At 50.1% G+C, this 20,346-nt stretch overlaps 1 protein-coding gene across 2 annotated transcripts in view; it reads left to right on the top strand.

Annotated features, from left to right (window-relative positions):
- The first annotated feature begins 861 nt into the window (after positions 1-861).
- Positions 862-20,346, top strand: part of LSM14A (LSM14A mRNA processing body assembly factor) — a 37,610-nt gene continuing 18,125 nt past the window's right edge. Inside the window, exons 1-5 of one of the 2 annotated variants that reach the window (XM_063945978.1) lie at positions 862-1,137; positions 9,720-9,883; positions 10,459-10,591; positions 17,341-17,520; positions 17,598-17,687. In XM_063945978.1, coding sequence (XP_063802048.1) covers positions 1,017-1,137; positions 9,720-9,883; positions 10,459-10,591; positions 17,341-17,520; positions 17,598-17,687 — 688 coding nt within the window. In that variant the 5' untranslated portion in view covers positions 862-1,016. The remainder of the gene's footprint in view (positions 1,138-9,719; positions 9,884-10,458; positions 10,592-17,340; positions 17,521-17,597; positions 17,688-20,346) is intronic. The other variant, XM_063945977.1, reaches the window with a different exon arrangement.

The raw sequence follows: 20,346 nt of genomic DNA, 5'->3' as shown, positions 1-20,346 counted from the left end.
TTGATTAAAAAAAAAAACAACGGAAAACCGATCCACGCACTGAAAGGGGTTCTATGTTTGCACATAGAAAACCCTTTCCCTGAATGCCGGGACCCCACGTGACTTCTGTCACTGAAGGTCACGCCAGCCAATCAGGGAGCGCCACGTCATGGCGCTCTCCTGATTGGCTTTGCGCTCCATGAGGTGGCGCTCCCTGATTGGCTGGGGTCCCGGCATTTGGGGAAACTACGTTAACGACGAGAAAAATATTAACGCCGATAATAACGCATTAACTTGCCCAGCGCTAATATATATATATATATATATATATATATATATATATATTTATAATTGTTTTATATATATAGATAGATAGATAGATAGATAGATAGATAGATAGATAGATAGATAGATAGATAGATAGATATATTCTATACCAGACTGAGGAGGAACACTGGAGTACTGTACTGCTGTGCAATTTTAGACCTTAGGGCCCCCCTGTCTTTAATACCCCGGGCCCCCAAAGCCTTAATCCTGCTCTGTCTATGGGGTGTGAAGGAAATCTTGTGATGATGGCAAGTACGTCTATTTTAGAAGGTTTGATAAATCTCCCCCCAGGTGGTGAATTCACGGGTGGAGGTGAATGGTCAATGACCTCTACCCGGGTGGGGCTTGCCTAGAGGAGAAACTACACACTAGGTTCATTATTAAAGCTACAACCCCACAGTATATATACTGGTGTGATTTTGAAGTGTTTCTTTTTTGGTGAGTGGAAGTTTATTGGCCCTCCATGTTTTGGTGTCACTGTCCCTTTAAGGCACTGGTTGGCAATGCGCACATCCCGCTTGCCAGCCAGCCAGTTCTCGCGAGAGGTGAGCGTGTCCGCAGCTCCCGGCGTGCACCGCGCAGGAAGATGAAGGCTGCGGCGGCCATGTTGCTGTAGGCTCTGGCCCTGTCCGGAGAGCGCAGGAGGGAACGGCCGACGGAGGCAGCACCCGGGCGGCGGCAATCCGCATCCATCCGGCCGGGGAGTCACCATGAGCGGGGGGACGCCGTACATCGGCAGCAAGATCAGCCTCATCTCCAAGGCGGAGATCCGGTATGAGGGCATCCTGTACACCATCGACACCGAGAACTCCACCGTGGCCCTGGCCAAAGGTACCGCCGGGGAGAGGGCTCCGGGAGGGGGCGGGGGTGACGGCGGGCAGGGGAGGGGGGCTCTGTATCCGGCTCCGGCTGTCACAACAACAAACATGGAGGCGCCGGAGCTCTGTGTCACTTGCAGGGGCCACTGGAGCCCCTATAGCCGGGGAGGGATCCACCACATCCCCCTGCCGCCGTGTGTATGCCTGGCCTTCCCTCCGGAATGCCGGAACTACACTATTACATGCCGGAACTACACTATTACATGCCGGAACTACACTATTACATGCCGGAACTACACTATTACATGCCGGAACTACACTAATACATGCCTGAATGTAGGGACTACGCGGGGAGAGACGTGCCGGAGCGTAGGGTCTGCGCGGGGAGACGTGCCGGAGCGTAGGGTCTGCGCGGGGAGACGTGCCGGAGCGTAGAGGCTGCGCGGGGAGACGTGCCGGAGCGTAGGGATTGCGCGGGGAGACGTGCCGGAGCGTAGGGACTGCGCGGGGAGACGTGCCGGAGCGCGCGGGGAGACGTGCCGGAGCGCGCGGGGAGACGTGCCGGAGCGCGCGGGGAGACGTGCCGGAGCGCGCGGGGAGACGTGCCGGAGTGTAGGGACTGCGCGGGGAGACGTGCCGGGACTGCGCGAGGAGACGTGCCGGGACTGCGCGAGGAGACGTGCCGGGACTGCGCGAGGAGACGTGCCGGGACTGCGCGAGGAGACGTGCCGGGACTGCGCGAGGAGACGTGCCGGGACTGCGCGAGGAGACGTGCCGGGACTGCGCGAGGAGACGTGCCGGGACTGCGCGAGGAGACGTGCCGGGACTGCGCGAGGAGACGTGCCGGGACTGCGCGAGGAGACGTGCCGGGACTGCGCGAGGAGACGTGCCGGGACTGCGCGAGGAGACGTGCCGGGACTGCGCGGGGAGACGTGCCGGAGCGTAGGGGCTGCGCGGGGAGACGTGCCGGAGCGTAGGGGCTGCGCGGGGAGACGTGCCGGAGCGTAGGGGCTGCGCGGGGAGACACATATAACACATACCAGAATGCAGGGACTATAGTGTCTGTACATGCGTGTAACACATACCGGAATAGGGGGACTATAGTATAATACATATGTATACCGGAATAGGGGAACTACTGCAGAATATAATACACGCCAGCGGGTAAGGACTAGTGCTCCCGCTAGGATGCGGCCAGGGTGCGGGGCTTCCCTTTAATGTGAGCACGCGTATGGCATCTACTCACGCGGCGGCGGTATAGAGCGGGCAGGGAGCCGGTAAAATAGAATAGCGTGAGCACAAGGTATCGTGTAGTTTTAGCTCAGAACACGGCGTAACGAAACTGCTCCAGAACATCAGTAAAAACGTTTACAATGTGACGTGAACTAACACCTGGGGCGAGATGTACTAAAGGAAAAATGCGGCAAAGCCCAGAATTTGTCCATTTCCCATCTGTACCAATCTCCCACAATTCCATCTGAGAGGGACACCCCTGGCAGCCGCTGCCGCATCACACTGCGCCCGTGCAGAAATTCTCCCGGGTCCTAAATCCAGAAATCCTTCTACCACAGATGACCGCTCGTATTGGGAGGAGCGTCCTTTGTGCGGTTCTGGGTATTAGTGCTCACGCCAGGCTGTTTTAGCAGGGTGCCGTGCCCTGGCGATATTTAAAGGGCAAAATGCACCTGGCCCCTGAAACAGCCTGCCGCTGCGTGAATAGATGTCATGCGTGCATGAAAGGGAGAGCTTGGCGGAGGCCCCCATCAGTGACTCATTAGTTCATTAGTGATGTTGAGGGGGCCGGACCATGTGACCGTGCCCCCTCCCCGGCCGGCTGCGCCCCTTTTTTGTGCGCCTGCGAACACACTGACACCCCTGCGCCCTGTCCGCATCCTAGCGGGAATGCTAGGCACATACCGGTGTTAATGCCAATATGTACCTGCTAAGAGGTGGGATGTCGCGGATGTGGTGCTTAGTACATCCCGTCCTGTAACTTCTACTCTTTATATAACGCTTAGTTTATATAATACTCACAACAAGTGTAATGGTGTGTGAAGCAGTTTGGTTATTCTAACCTCAGGGGGCCCCGTGTTCTGGCCTTGAACTATGTTGTATATATGTGTACACTGAGCCTGGGGTCCACAGCATATTATGTGTGCACAGCAGTCTGGGGGCCACAGCATATTATGTGCGCACTGGAGTCTGGGGGCCACAGCATATTATGTGCGCACTGGAGCCTGGGGGCCGCAGCATATTATGTGCGCACTGGAGCCTGGGGGCCGCAGCATATTATGTGCGCACTGGAGCCTGGGGGCCGCAGCATATTATGTGCGCACTGGAGTCTGGGGGCCGCAGCATATTATGTGCGCACTGGAGCCTGGGGGCCGCAGCATATTATGTGCGCACTGGAGCCTGGGGGCCACAGCATATTATGTGCGCACTGGAGCCTGGGGGCCGCAGCATATTATGTGCGCACTGGAGCCTGGGGGCCGCAGCATATTATGTGCGCACTGGAGCCTGGGGGCCGCAGCATATTATGTGCGCACTGGAGCCTGGGGGCCGCAGCATATTATGTGCGCACTGGAGCCTGGGGGCCACAGCATATTATGTGCGCACTGGAGCCTGGGGGCCGCAGCATATTATGTGCGCACTGGAGCCTGGGGGCCGCAGCATATTATGTGCGCACTGGAGCCTGGGGGCCACAGCATATTATGTGCGCACTGGAGCCTGGGGGCCACAGCATATTATGTGCGCACTGGGGGCTGAAGTTTAATATGACTCTTTAATCAGTGGGGCGCAGGTGAGGTCGGTGGGAGCACAATCCTTTTTGGATAACACTGAGAAACGTCTTGCTTGTTACGTTCTGCTGTTGGCACCTACGGTGTGTACACACGGTGAGAGATTGGCTATGCGATTTCCCTTGACCTCCCCTGGAGCCCGTAACCACCCGTGTTGTCCATACACACGGTGCGATTTTGGCTATGACCCTCTTTGACTATACATTGTACTAGATTGTGCACAACACAGTCAGAATTGCCATGTCTGCACAGTATATTTTTGTATTGCGATACCGACCCCGCGGGGCCGCACATCGATATCGCAAGCTGTATACACATGGGGGTTGATGTGTTAACTTCTCTTGGGATTTTGACTGCACATCGCACTGTGTGCGCACAGTCACACTCCCTAGTAAGAGTCTGGACTGCGCAGTATAACAGTCCGCACTCTGCCCTGATGGGTAATTAGCCATTCGTGAATAATATGGCCCTTGTTTGGGTCAGCAGAAGGCAGAGGGGGATATCCAATTAGCCCCTGGAAATTTACTGGGGGTAATTGCTCCGCCTGGGGCTGTCCTATTAGCCCTGATAAGCCGGCACGAGCATCGGCTTACCGGGGGTTACCTTATGCTGCACTGAGTGCTGGCTCCTGACAGCTCCCATTGCAGCGTTGCAGTTTCGGCTCCCTCTGGTCACATGACTGCTCCCCATGTGACCGGGGGCGGGGAAAGGTGGGGAATTCCGGTTGTAGCGATGCCCTGGTTGGGGTTAAGTGCTGGCTCCTTAGCCGCGGCGCCCTCCCAGTCCCAGCCTACCGCGGTGGGCAAGGGACACTGCAGGTCACCGCGTTAATGGGAATTTTGTTGCGCCTGCCTCGGGCAGCTGAAACCAAATCCCCGGAAACAGCTGTTTCTACCGAAAAAACACAGGTTTCACTGAATCTGCGTGTTTTGGGGAGGTTTGCTTTTTTATTTTTTACGAGTGATCCGTATTGGATAGCCTGTAAAAAAAACATAAAAAAAACACAGTGAAACTTCGGGGAAAAAGGTTAATTCACCGGTAACTGGATATCCCCCAGAGAGCGATTGATTTGGGGCGAATTATCATTTATGGCTTTAGAGCTGTAATCTGTACAGAACATACAACACGCATTACCGTGTAGTATACAGGTCAGTGCCATGTTACCGTTGTTTGGGGAGCTGCACGCTGCAGTGTAAAGCATGGCTGTGCTCCGTAGTTATAGCGGTATTGTGCAGTGACTGCAGTCATGTAGACCAGGTACACTAACAGTGCAGGTGTTAGGGATATCCCGGCTTGAGCAAAGCTGGTTACATCAAAATAAATCGGGTACTAATTACGTCACCTGTGCTGGATACCAGGAAAACCTGGACTGTTAGTGTGGCTCGAGCACCGAGCTTGGGAATCACTGGTGTAGAGGGTATAATTAAAACTATATAAAATCTAAATAAAACAAATGATCGTTCTAGTATCATATTAGTGTTCACTCTAGCGGACGGGCAGGGCGCGGGTCCGTTAGGGGCACAAGCGCGCAGCAAAGACAAAAGAGGGTGTGGCTATGCAAATAGGGGGCGTGCCCACTTGCACGTAATGCAAGTGGGCGGTTCAGTCCACAGACGCTCTCTGATAGCGTGAATGGATTCCGCGCGCATGCGTGCGGCATCTTTACATGCTGAGAGGGGCAGAAAGCGGGCGGCTGTTTTAGCAGGGCGCCGCAGAAAGGGCAGGGTGGGTTTTGCCCTTAAAAAAATCGGACAGGGTGCGGCGCCCTGCTAAAACAGCCTAGAGTGAACACTACATATAATGGTGTAATGAGTTTAGCTGTTCTGACGTGCGGAGTGTAAACGTAATCATTATATGCAGGACGCGGATTAATGTGGGTTACGCGGTGTTCACTATAAATAAAATACCCAGCGTGCAACTCAAGCTATGTACTAATAGAGGGGAAACCTGTGTGTGACCGTTACACGGGCGTCGCACTCTGTTGTGGGAATACACAGCGCTCCGGTTTCTCGTGTGTCTCGGGAATGGATGCACAATTAATACTGCTCTTCTGGAGAATGGTAGAGGTGGAAATACTCTGCATAATATATAACTATACACAGGAATTGTCACACTCTGTCGCCCTACATTGTATTGTTATAATTCAGATTACTTCACGTTACATACCAAAAGTCTGCTGAATTCACCAGGAATATTTCTTCTAATGAAGTGATTATTCTGCTGGCAAATTAAGAAATAATAAAAAAAAAAAATCTTCATATTGTATTTCTTTAAGACGTGAAACAGCCGCGGATGTGCCTGTATGTGGTAAGCAGTGTCTAGTGCAGGCATTCCCAACCACGGTCCTCAAGGCACACCAGCAGTGCAGGTTTTACTGATATCCATGCTTGAGCACAGGTGACATAATTAGTAGCTGAGCTATTTTGATATAACCATCTGTGCTGAAGCCTGGATATCACTAAAACCTGCAATGTTGGTGTGCCTTAAGGACTGCGGTTGGGAATGCCTGGTCTAGTGTTTCAGTATGTATGTATGTATTATATATATATATATATATATATATATATATATATATATATATATATATATATATATATATACCAGGTGTGTTGGAAAAACCAACAGAGGGCACTCACCAGTCCATAAGAGTATAAAGGTTTATTGATACATCATAATCACCAATCGTGTGTCGACGTTTCGGCCTCTAGGGCCTTTCTCAAGACAGTCAGTGAAGACATCCAAACAGCATGCCAGTTACACAGCATGTGTGTAACTGGCATGCTGTTTGGATGTCTTCACTGACTGTCTTGAGAAAGGCCCTAGAGGCCGAAACGTCGACACACGATTGGTGATTATGATGTATCAATAAACCTTTATACTCTTATGGACTGGTGAGTGCCCTCTGTTGGTTTTTCCAACACACCTGGTATATGTGATACCCTGTCGGGGTTATCATGAGCAGCACCCCATGGTGATGATTTATTGGACGTGAGTGCGGACATTCCTATGGTTTTATATATGTATATGTATATGTATATGTGTGTATATATATATATATATATATATATATATATATATATATATATATATATATATATGTGTTTGTATAATGTGTGTGTATCAGTATCTCAGTAGTGGACCCAAAAATGTATGATTTTGGATAAGGGACACTCGACATATTGTAGTGCGTACAGATAAATATTCATGGTGAAGGAGTCCCCTCACTGTCGGATACTTTTCCATGTGTGTGTGTGACGCACACGTGAGAGGATAGTGTAAGGTGTAGATGGCAGATCTGCTGCTGCACGATGAGGGCACACAGCTGTGCGCTGTACAGGACGCGTTGTTCTGGTGGAGGACGGAGTCCTGTGTTTATTATGGTTATGTCCATTAGTGGTTTGTTTCCTGGTGTACAGCTGAGAGTCTCCAGTCTATCCGTAGCCCTCAGTGGGAAACCCCTGATCACTTACCTGCGTGCTATAGGTGGCCTTCTGTGGGTAGATACGTACTGGTGTGTTACATGTTTCATCACATACCTGCTCATTAAACTCGAGCAATAATGAAATGTTTTGCTGTCAGTATTTTTAGTGTAGCTCAGAAAAAAGGAAACTTCTGGAACGTATGTGCTACAGTACATTGTGTCCCCCTCCCCCTTGTCTGCTGTGTGGCACATTGTTCCCCCTTGCCCGTGTCTGCTGTGTGGCACATTGTTCCCCCTTGCCCGTGTCTGCTGTGCGGCACATTGTCCCCCCCTCCTTACCCGTGTCTGCTGTGCGGCACATTGTCCCTCCTTACCCGTGTCTGCTGTGCGGCACATTGTCCCCCCTTGCCCGTGTCTGCTGTGCGGCACATTGTCCCCCCCTCCTTACTCGTGTCCGCTGTGCGGCACATTGTCCCCCCTTGCCCATGTCTGCTGTGCGGCACATTGTGTCCCCCCCCTTGCCCATGTCTGCTGTGCGGCACATTGTCCTCCCCCCCCCCCCCCCCCCCCCTTACCCGTGTCTGCTGTGCGGCACATTGTCCCCCCTTGCCCGTGTCTGCTGTGCGGCACATTGTCCTCCCCCCTCCTTACCCGTGTCTGCTGTGTGGCACATTGTCCCCCCTTGCCCGTGTCTGCTGTGCGGCACATTGTCCCCCCCCCCTCCTTGCCCGTGTCTGCTGTGCTGCACATTGTCCCCCCCCCCCCCTCCTTGCCCGTGTCTGCTGTGCGGCACATTGTCCCCCCTTGCCCGTGTCTGCTATGCGGCACATTGTCCCCCCTTGCCCGTGTCTGCTGTGCGGCACATTGTCCCCCTGTGCCCAGTGTCTGCTGTGGTTGGATGTTTGCACTTGTGCTATGATTTTGTTGCTGCGGAATAATTTTTTGTTGCAATTACTACTGAACAGCTAAGATAAGAAGCTTTCTGTTTATCTTCTGCATTTCATAGGGATTCAATATGACTATTAAGGGACAAGTGATTACGTGTCACCCGTGTACCTGCTATTCAGTTACATCACATTACACGGTGGCTTTTTACCTTGGGTCAGCTGTATATAGGTTTATAATACCCATATATGTACATGGACTACATAATGGGGGATGTAGGAGCCAGAGAAAAGTCAGTTCCAAAAGTTGAGTAAAAATGTTTGTTTGTGTTTTGCACGTGGATAATGGTTAGTTCTTTGTATGTGGGTAATGAAGTAGCGTAGCCTGCCTTCAGCTGGGATTGGGCGAGCGGACAGGCCAGGGGTTTGTTTATTAACCGCATACATGTCAGATAGAAAGTTGTGGCATCATTTCTGCAAATCAAATGTTTAACTCTGGTTTGTACAGGCGGAGTCACACCGTTGTATGTCGGACCTTCTAATGTACTGTACACGTGCGTTGCCGATGTGTATATACTGTATGTTCTGATGTCCTTACCTTGGTGTTCATAAGGACAGTGTTTTAGGAGGATAATGCAATCCCTGCTGTATATTATAATGCTCACAGCACCAAGCCTTTCACGTGGTCAGTGACCTCAGCACTTAGTCACTAGATCCCATTTATGGTAGGACACTGGTGGGGATGCCTTCTGTACAGCAAACACACAGGCGGGCAAGCCTTTGGTGTCTGAGAACCGCAGTCTGGTAATCGCACCAGGGGGTCAATTGTATTCTCCGACAGTTGAATAGCGCCGGAAGTTTGCTCCTGGTGCTATTCAATACAGCGACGAGTGACCCTCAATTGTCGGGAATTCTTATCTCACCCCCGGGGGATGAGAAAAGAAACCCGACAAAAGTGCGGCCAGCGCGAGGCTGATTCTGTCGGGAATCAGCCTCGCACCGGGGAGTTAAGTCGGAGAATGCCCGTTCTCCCGACAATTCAACCTGTTTAGTTGGCGAGAACGGGCCATCGCCGACTTAACTGGAGCTGAATTGAATAGTGTCGGGAGCTAATTCCCGGCGCTATTCAACTGTCGGAGAATAGAATTGACCTCCAGGTCTCCTCTCTGTGCTGGAGCGTCCAGCTCTCCTGTAATACCCCTTCAGATATCAGTGATCCACAGTCGAGAGAGCGCGCATATCCTTTTATGCAGTCTCCAATATTTTTAAAAGATTTAAAGGGACACCTCTGCTGGTTGCTACATCCAAGTACGTTCCTGTGTGCGTTATAGTTCCCACTATACCATTTATTTGCACGGTAATTACTCCTATGGAACCTGTATTTGTTCCACAGTGTTTGTAGCCTGATAGGGAAACGTGATGAAGATGTGTTTGATGGTGTATTGCATTAGGACGCTTTATATCTGTGCCCCTTTTTCGTTTTCCCATCCAGTTCGTTCATTTGGAACAGAGGATCGACCAACAGACCGACCTATTCCTCCCCGAGATGAAGTGTTCGAGTACATCATATTCCGGGGGAGTGATATCAAGGATCTCACCGTGTGTGAACCCCCAAAACCCCAGTGCTCCTTACCGCAAGACCCTGCAATAGTCCAGGTGTGTGTCCGGTCTTCCTGTGCGCCAGACGCTGGCGATGCCACGTAAGGACTGTCCCTCCGGTGATATACGTGTCTGCACAAAGTCAGAGCCTCCAAGGTCCTATCTCCTTAGCTGCTGGACCTCCCTGATCTCACCAGGCCACCTTGAGGGCTCCGAGGCTTTTCTTATGTAGAGCAGCTCTTGAATGATATAAGCCCATGTGAGCACACGTTCTGTGACTTGCATATCTCTTATCTGCAATGCCCTAGTAACGGAGAATAAGAAGCACACTACATATTAATGAGCCTTTGTCCTTGTTGCAGGTGACATGTACAGATACATTTGTGATGGAACTTACTGGGGGGAAATAAGAGGAAAACACTGTAGAATGCATATTGTTCTCTCTTCACTGTGTAATTATGGTAAAAGTATTTCACTCTGCTAACGAGCGACTAAGTAATTCCTCTATAATATAAATAGACCAAGCATTTAGGTTATATTGTGTGTTCACCTGTGATCTGGACAATGGTTGATGTGTATAATGTCCGTGTGCTTGTTATGTACTAGTAAATAACTCTGCGTTCCCCCTTCAGTCCTCTCTAGGGTCTTCTGCATCGTCTTCGTTTCAGAGTGTAAGCTCCTATGCTCCGTTCAGCCGGATGCCGACGTACAGCCAGTTTAACTCCAGCCCCCTGGTACCTCAGCAGTTTGGAGCGGTCGGCGTCGGTATGGGTTATTTTGATCATTCTGTTGCCTCCTTTAGACTGTACAGATAATCTACAACTTTCAGATGTTTCTTCATGTAATATAGAGAATGTGCATTAAATACACTGGGGGAGATTCCATTCGCATGGCGGGGATGTAGCTCCTGGGTTAAGTGCGCAGAGCTATTCTATTGACTGCATCGCGCCCGGCACTTAACTCGGGAGGCGCACTTCACCACAACTAATGCCTGTGGCTTGTTCGCTGTAAACGGCGTTAACCAGCGCACTGTAAGCCCAGGACCCCCTCAGAGGCACTAGTTAAATGCGGATTTAAGGCGAGACCAGTTGAACAGCTACGGGTATTTAACACAGGAGATACATCCCTGCAATGCTAATTGAATTGTCCCCATTAAGTCTCTTCCTAATTTTCTGTGTATGCTATGTTCACAAGCAAGTGTGGGGTATTTTCTCTGGTTGCCCACAGGCATCAAAAGTAATCCAAAGGCCTAGACTCCAGCTGAATAAGGCAGCCAAGTGTCACCGGTCCTCAGTGTTATGACCTTGCTGTCTGTCTTACTGCGTAGTCTCCATTTTCAGTGATGCCCTATATACAGGACCAACAGCCATACTGCTTTTTCTGTCAGCCACTAGGGGACACTGGCACAACTTCATGACTGTGGGGTGATGATGGTGGCTTATTGGGAGCTGGCACTTTAAATAATCCGTTTCTCCGTAGAATAAAACCTTCTGTGTTGCGGCCTCAGGAATATTTGCTCGGCCCAGAAAATGGCCGCCTGCCCTATCCTTTAAAAAAAATTTGATCACTAACTGAAGGACCAGTAAAGTCTGACGGTAAATTTGCCCCTGCTCCCACCCTTGTGCAAAGTTTAATCGGGAGTCCTGCTTAGTCACGTTGTCATAAGGGTGACCAACCTCATCCCCAGCTGCCGTAGGGTAACCTGTTTTGCTGCAACTGGCTTTCATCAAAGCAGCCCTGCAAAGCAGTGCAAGTGGGGGTGGGGTGTGTTTAGGGGACGGAGTTGGAAAAACTATTTCTCTATCGTCCTAAGTGGATGCTGGGGTTCCTGAAAGGACCATGGGGGGGTAGCGGCTCCGCAGGAGACAGGGCACAAAAGTAAAGCTTTTACAGGTCAGGTGGTGTGTACTGGCTCCTCCCCCTATGACCCTCCTCCAGACTCCAGTTAGATTTTTGTGCCCGGCCGAGAAGGGTGCAATTCTAGGTGGCTCTCATAAAGAGCTGCTTAGAGAGTTTAGCTTAGGTTTTTTTATTTTACAGTGATTCCTGCTGGCAACAGGATCACTGCAACGAGGGACAGAGGGGAGAAGAAGTGAACTCACCTGCGTGCAGGATGGATTGGCTTCTTGGCTACTGGACATGAAGCTCCAGAGGGACGATCACAGGTACAGCCTGGATGGTCACCGGAGCCACGCCGCCGGCCCCCTCACAGATGCTGAAGCAAGAAGAGGTCCAGAATCGGCGGCTGAAGACTCCTGCAGTCTTCTTAAGGTAGCGCACAGCACTGCAGCTGTGCGCCATTTTCCTCTCAGCACACTTCACACGGCAGTCACTGAGGGTGCAGGGCGCTGGGGGGGGGGCGCCCTGGGAGGCAAATGAAAACCTTTAAAAAGGCTAAAAATACCTCACATATAGCCCCAGAGGCTATATGGAGATATTTACCCCTGCCTAAATGTACTAAATAGCGGGAGACGAGCCCGCCGGAAAAGGGGCGGGGCCTATCTCCTCAGCACACGGCGCCATTTTCTGTCACAGCTCCGCTGGTCAGGAAGGCTCCCAGGTCTCTCCCCTGCACTGCACTACAGAAACAGGGTATAACAGAGAGGGGGGGCAAAATAAATGGCAATATATCAATATAAAAGCAGCTATAAGGGAGCACTTAATCATAAGGCTATCCCTGTCATATATAGCGCTTTTTGGTGTGTGCTGGCAGACTCTCCCTCTGTCTCCCCAAAGGGCTAGTGGGTCCTGTCTTCGTATAGAGCATTCCCTGTGTGTCTGCTGTGTGTCGGTACGTGTGTGTCGACATGTATGAGGACGTTATTGGTGTGGAGGCGGAGCAATTGCCAAATATGAGGATGTCACCTCCTAGGGGGTCGACACCAGAATGGATGCCTTTATTTGTGGAATTACGGGATAGCGTCAACTCGCTTAAGCAGTCGTTTGCCGACATGAGGCGGCCGGACACTCAATTAGTGCCTGTCCAGGCGCCTCAAACACCGTCAGGGGCTGTAAAACGCCCCTTGCCTCAGTCGGTCGACACAGACCCAGACACAGGCACTGATTCCGGTGGTGAAGGTGACGAATCAACCGTATTTTCCAGTAGGGCCACACGTTATATGATTTTGGCAATAAAGGAGATGTTACATTTAGCTGATACTACAGGTACCACTAAACAGGGTATTATGTGGGGTGTGAAAAAACTACCAGTAGTTTTTACCGAATCAGAAGAATTAAATGACGTGTGTGATGAAGCGTGGGGTGCCCCGATAAAAAACTGCTAATTTCAAAGAAGTTATTGGCTTTATACCCTTTCCCGCCAGAGGTTAGGGAGCGCTGGGAAACACCTCCTAGGGTGGACAAAGCGCTAACACGCTTATCAAAACAAGTGGCGTTACCCTCTCCTGAGACGGCCGCACTTAAAGATCCATCAGATAGGAGGATGGAAAATATCCAAAAAGGTATATACACACATGCAGGTGTTATACTACGACCAGCTATTGCGACTGCCTGGATGTGCAGTGCTGGGGTAGTTTGGTCAGAGTCCCTGATCGAAAATATTGATACCCTGGACGGGGACAATATTTTACTGTCGTTAGAACAAATAAAGGATGCATTTCTTTATATGCGTGATGCACAGAGAGATATCTGCACACTGGCATCACGGGTAAGTGCTATGTCCATTTCGGCCAGAAGAGCTTTATGGACACGACAGTGGACAGGCGATGCGTAGAGGAGTTATTTGGGGTCGGTCTATCGGATTTGGTGGCCACGGCTACGGCCGGGAAATCCACCTTTCTACCTCAAGTCACTCCCCAACAGAAAAAGGCACCGACTTTTCAACAGCAGCCTTTTCGTTCCTTTAAAAATAAGAGAGCAAAGGGCTATTCATATCTGCCACGAGGGAAGAGACAGCAACAGGCAGCTCCTTCCCAGGAACAGAAGCCCTCCCCGGCTTCTACAAAAGCCTCAGCATGACGCTGGGGCTTCGCAAGCGGACTTGGGGGCGGTAGGCGGTCGTCTCAAAAATTACAGCGCGCAGTGGGCTCACTCGCAGGTAAATCCCTGGATCCTGCAGATAATATCTCAGGGGTACAGGTTGAAATTAGAGACAGAGCCACCTCGCCGTTTCCTGAAGTCGGCTTTACCAACGTCCCCCTCAGAAAGGGAGACGGTTTTGGAAGCCATTCACAAGCTGTATTCTCAGCAGGTGATAGTCAAGGTACCTCTTCTACAACAAGGGAAGGGGTATTATTCCACTCTTTTTGTGGTACCGAAGCCGGATGGCTCGGTAAGGCCTATTCTAAATCTGAAGTCCTTGAACCTGTACATAAAGAAGTTCAAGTTCAAGATGGAGTCACTCAGAGCAGTGATAGCGAACCTGGAAGAAGGGGACTTTATGGTATCCTTGGACATCAAGGATGCGTATCTCCACGTTCCAATTACCCCTCACACCAGGGGTACCTCAGGTTCGTTGTACAAAACTGTCACTATCAGTTTCAGACGCTGCCGTTTGGTTTGTCCACGGCACCTCGGGTCTTTACAAAGGTAATGGCCGAGATAATATTTCTTCTTCGAAGAAAAGGCGTATTAATTATCCCATACTTGGACGATCTCCTAATAAGGACAAGGTCCAGAGAACAGCTAGAGATGGGTTTAGCACTATCTCAAGAGGTGCTAAAGCAGCACGGATGGATTCTGAATATTCCAAAATCCCAATTAATGCCGACAACTCGTCTGCTGTTCCTGGGGATGATTCTGGACACAGTTCAGAAAAAGGTTTTTCTTCCCGAAGAAAAAGCCAAGGAGTTATCTGACCTGGTCAGGAACCTCCTAAAACCAGGAAAGGTGTCTGTACATCAATGCACAAGAGTCCTGGGAAAAAATGGTAGCTTCTTACGAAGCAATCCCTTTCGGCAGATTCCATGCAAAGGGATCTGTTGGACAAATGGTCAGGGTCGCATCTTCAGATGCACCTGCGGATAACCCTGTCGCTGAGGACAAGGGTATCCCTTATGTGGTGGTTGCAGGAGGCTCATCTATTGGAGGGCCGCAGATTCGGCATGCAGGATTGGATCCTGGTGACCACGGATGCCAGCCTGAGAGGCTGGGGAGCAGTCACACAGGGAAGAAATTTCCAGGGAGTGTGGTCGAGCCTGAAAAAGTCTCTTCACATAAGCATTCTGGAACTAAGAGCAATCTACAATGCTCTAAGCCAGGCGGAACCTCTGCTTCAAGGAAGACCGGTGTTGATCCAGTCGGACAACATCACGGCAGTCGCCCATGTAAACAGACAGGGCGGCACAAGAAACAGAATGGCAGAAGCTGCCAGGATCCTTCGCTGGGCGGAGAATCACGTGATAGCACTGTCAGCAGTATTCATCCCGGGCGTGGACAACTGGGAAGCAGACTTCCTCAGCAGACACGACCTTCACCCGGGAGAGTGGGTACTTCATCCAGAAGTTTTCCACATGCTATTAAACCGTTGGGTAAAACCAATGGTGGACATGATGGCGTCTCGCCTCAACAAGACACTGGACAGTTATTGCGCCAGGTCAAGAGATCCGCAGGCAATAGCTGTGGACGCGTTGGTAACACCTTGGGTGTACCAGTCCGTATATGTGTTTCCTCCTCTGCCTCTCATACCAAAGGTATTGAGGATTATACGGCAAAGAGGAGTAAGACTAGTGGCTCCGGATTGGCCAAGAAGGACTTGGTACCCGGAACTTCAAGAGATGGTCACGGACGATCCGTGGCCTCTACTTCTGAGAAGGGACCTGCTTCAGCAGGGTCCTTGTCTTTTTCAAGACTTACCGCGGCTGCGTTTGACGGCATGGCGTTTGAATGCCAGATCCTAAAAGGAAAAGGCATTCCAGAAGAAGTCATTCCTACCTTGATAAAGGCAAGGAAGGAAGTCACCGCGAAGCATTATCGCCGTATTTGGCGAAAATATGTTGCGTGGTGCGAGCAGCGGAGTGCTCCGATGGAGGAATTTCAACTGGGTCGTTTTCCTACATTTCCTGCAATCAGGATTGTCTATGGGTCTCAAATTGGGATCTATTAAGGTTCAAATTTCGGCCCTATCAATATTCTTCCAAAAAGAATTGGCCTCAGTCCCTGAGGTCCAGATTTTTATCAAAGGAGTACTGCATATACAGCCTCCTGTGGTGCCTAAGGTGGCACCGTGGGATCTAAATGTAGTTTTAGATTTCCTCAAATCCAATTGGTTTGAACCACTAAAGAATGTGGATTTGAAATATCTCACATGGAAAGTGACTATGTTACTGGCCCTGGCTTCGGCCGGGAGAGTATCTGAACTGGCGGCTTTGTTTTATAAAAGCCCTTATTTAATTTTCCATTCGACATAGGGCAGAGCTGCGGACGCGTCCGCATTTTCTCCCTAAGGTGGTATCAGGGTTTCACCTGAACCAGCCTATTGTAGTGCCTGCGGCTACAGACGACTTGAAGGACTCCAAGTTGTTGGACGTTGTCAGAGCCTTAAAAAAATATACATTTAAAGGACGGCTGGAGTCAGAAAATCTGACTCGCTGTTTATACTGTATGCACCCAACAAGTTGGGTGCACCTGCTTCTAAGCAGTCGATTGCTCGTTGGATTTGTAACAAAATTCAACTTGTACATTCTGTGGCAGGCCTGCCACAGCCTAAATCTGTTAAGGCCCATTCCGCAAGGAAGGTGGGCTCATCTTGGGCGGCTGCCCGAGGGGTCTCGGCATTACAACTCTGCCGAGCAGCTACGTGGTCAGGGGAGAACACGTTTGTAAATTTTTACAAATTTGATACCCTGGCAAAGGAGGACCTGGAGTTCTCTCATTCGGTGCTGCAGAGTCATCCGCACTCTCCCGCCCGTTTGGGAGCTTTGGTATAATCCCCATGGTCCTTTCAGGAACCCCAGCATCCACTTAGGACGATAGAGAAAATAAGAATTTACTTACCGATAATTCTATTTCTCGGAGTCCGTAGTGGATGCTGGGCGCCCATCCCAAGTGCGGATTATCTGCAATACTTGTACATAGTTATTGTTAACTAATTCGGGTTATTGTTTAGGAAGCCATCTTTCAGAGGCTCCTCTGTTATCATACTGTTAACTGGGTTTAGATCACAAGTTGTACGGTGTGATTGGTGTGGCTGGTATGAGTCTTACCCGGGATTCAAAATCCTCCCTTATTGTGTACGCTCGTCCGGGCACAGTACCTAACTGGAGTCTGGAGGAGGGTCATAGGGGGAGGAGCCAGTACACACCACCTGACCTGTAAAAGCTTTACTTTTGTGCCCTGTCTCCTGCGGAGCCGCTACCCCCCCATGGTCCTTTCAGGAACCCCAGCATCCACTACGGACTCCGAGAAATAGAATTATCGGTAAGTAAATTCTTATTTTATGCTGGACCCGTCATTAGAGCAAGCCAAATATCTATCTATTCTGATGAGATGCGTGGATACGGCTGTTCCAGAAGTAAATAGTACATTATAGTGGGAGTTTCCTTTTCTGCCTGCAGGGCGCTCGAGTCCTCTGCTAGACCCCTTACGGAAGAGTCCTACGCTCGAACAGGGTGTTCAGACGGCCCCAGCAGTACAGGCGCCGGTGGTGGCAGCAATTGGCAGGAGAAGTCCGGTAACTTCTAGATCTGTGCTACCCACCAGCCAAAAGACATTGGAGAGCCAAGAACAGAGGAAAGGTGAGACGCGACTATTGTCTACGTGAACCGCCAGCCTGCGTGTTGCTGAAACCTCACACGTGGTTTGTTTTTTACAGCCGAAACGCACAGAGCTCCGAGACCAGACATAGACCTGCTCAGGAACGACAAACAGGATCCCAGCAAGAGACAAACTGGTAATTCATACGGTAAGTTACAGGATCGCTGCCCTCTGTGCTCGTCACTCACTGTCTGTATCTGTGCTCGTCACTGTCTGTATCTGTGCTCGTCACTCACTGTCTGTATCTGTGCTCGTCACTCACTGTCTGTATCTGTGCTCGTCACTCACTGTCTGTATCTGTGCTCGTCACTCACTGTCTGTATGTGTGCTCGTCACTCGTGATGGGTCATTTATTTGTAGTTATTTACCTGAATTCTTTTTATTCCTACCCCGACTACAGTGCTGCGTTCACCTTGTGCCACCTAAAAGACAATAATGTTCTCCTAAGTAAATATGATTTAGTATCTATGGCTACAATTCTTGAAGTACAAAGCTACAAACGTATTGTTTGTATCCTGGATTTCACTCTTTTATATACAGTGCTGCTGCTCATTAAACACTAACTCTAGAACGCCTTCCTCACTCCCCCACCAAGTACATTAAAGTGTGTTAATTCCACTATAGGCCGCCCTCTTTATATTGCCAGCAGTATAAAGAGGGAGCTCTCCGCCAGATTACTGGCCCTCTGAAAGCAGTGTTTTCTATGGTCATTGCTAATAGAGAGTGTGTTTTTTTTTATTTATTTTCTCTATCGTCCTAAGTGGATGCTGGGGTTCCTGAAAGGACCATGGGGAATAGCGGCTCCGCAGGAGACAGGGCACAAAAAAGTAAAGCTTTACTAGGTCAGGTGGTGTGCACTGGCTCCTCCCCCTATGACCCTCCTCCAGACTCCAGTTAGATTTTGTGCCCGAACGAGAAGGGTGCAATCTAGGTGGCTCTCCTAAAGAGCTGCTTAGAGAAAGTTTAGTTTAGGTTTTTTTCTTTACAGTGAGTCCTGCTGGCAACAGGATCACTGCAACGTGGGACTTAGGGGGAAAGTAGTAAACTCACCTGCATGCAGAGTGGATTTGCTGCTTGGCTACTGGACACCATTAGCTCCAGAGGGATCGAACACAGGCCCAGCCGTGGAGTCCGGTCCCGGAGCCGCGCCGCCGACCCCCTTGCAGATGCTGAAGCGTGAAGAGGTCCGGAAACCGGCGGCTGAAGACTCCTCAGTCTTCATAAGGTAGCGCACAGCACTGCAGCTGTGCGCCATTTTCCTCTCAGCACACTTCACTGGGCAGTCACTGAGGGTGCAGAGCGCTGGGGGGGGGCGCTCTGAGAGGCAAATATAAACCTTATACAAGGCTAAAAATACCTCACATATAGCCCATAGGGGCTATATGGAGATATTTAACCCCTGCCTGACTGGAAAAATAGCGGGAGAAGAACCCGCCGAAAAAGGGGCGGGGCCTATCTCCTCAGCACACGGCGCCATTTTCTGTCACAGCTCCGCTGGTCAGAACGGCTCCCAGGTCTCTCCCCTGCACTGCACTACAGAAACAGGGTAAAACAGAGAGGGGGGGCACATTAATGGCTATATATATATATATTAAAGCAGCTATAAGGGAGCACTTAATATAAGGATATCCCTTGTATATATAGCGCTTTGTGGTGTGTGCTGGCAGACTCTCCCTCTGTCTCCCCAAAAGGGCTAGTGGGTCCTGTCTTCATTAGAGCATTCCCTGTGAGTTTGCGGTGTGTGTCGGTACGTGGTGTCGACATGTATGAGGACGATATTGGTGTGGAGGCGGAGCAATTGCCAAATATGCAGATGTCACCCCCCAGGGGGTCGACACCAGAATGGATGCCTTTATTTGTGGAATTACGTGATGGTTTATCTTCCCTTAAACAGTCAGTTGAGGACATGAGGCGGCCGGACAATCAATTAATGCCTGTCCAGGCGCCTCAAACACCGTCAGGGGCTGTAAAACGCCCTTTGCCTCAGTCGGTCGACACAGACCCAGACACGGGCACTGATTCCAGTGACGACGGTAGAAATTCAAACGTATTTTCCAGTAGGGCCACACGTTATATGATTTTGGCAATGAAGGAGACGTTACATTTAGCTGATACTACAGATACCGTAAAACAGGGTATTATGTATGGTGTGAAAAAACTACAAACAGTTTTTCCTGAATCAGAAGAATTAAATGACGTGTGTGATGAAGCGTGGGTTGCTCCTGATAAAAAGTTGATAATTTCAAAAAAGTTATTGGCATTATACCCTTTCCCGCCAGAGGTTAGGGCGCGCTGGGAAACACCCCCTAAGGTGGACAAGGCGCTCACACGCTTATCCAAACAAGTGGCGTTACCCTCTCCTGAGACGGCCGCACTTAAGGATCCATCAGATAGAAAGATGGAAGTTATTCAAAAGAATATATACACACATGCAGGTGTTATACTACGACCAGCTATAGCAACTGCCTGGATGTGCAGTGCTGGAGTAGTTTGGTCAGAATCCCTGATTGAAAATATTGATACCCTAGATAGGGACAATGTTTTACTGTCGTTAGAACAAATAAAGGATGCATTTATCTATATGCGTGATGCACAGAGGGATATTTGCACACTGGCATCTCGGGTGAGTGCTATGTCCATTTCAGCCAGAAGAGCCTTATGGACACGACAGTGGACAGGCGATGCGGATTCAAAACGTCACATGGAGGTTTTGCCGTATAAAGGGGAGGAGTTATTTGGAGTTGGTCTATCAGACTTGGTGGCCACGGCTACTGCCGGGAAATCCACTTTTTTACCTCAAGTCACTC

Source organism: Pseudophryne corroboree, chromosome 11 (assembly GCF_028390025.1).
Source record: "Pseudophryne corroboree isolate aPseCor3 chromosome 11, aPseCor3.hap2, whole genome shotgun sequence".
NCBI lineage: Eukaryota > Metazoa > Chordata > Amphibia > Anura > Myobatrachidae > Pseudophryne > Pseudophryne corroboree.
The sequence above is the reverse complement of the archived record's forward strand: the minus strand, read 5'-3'. Positions and strand labels throughout refer to the sequence as shown.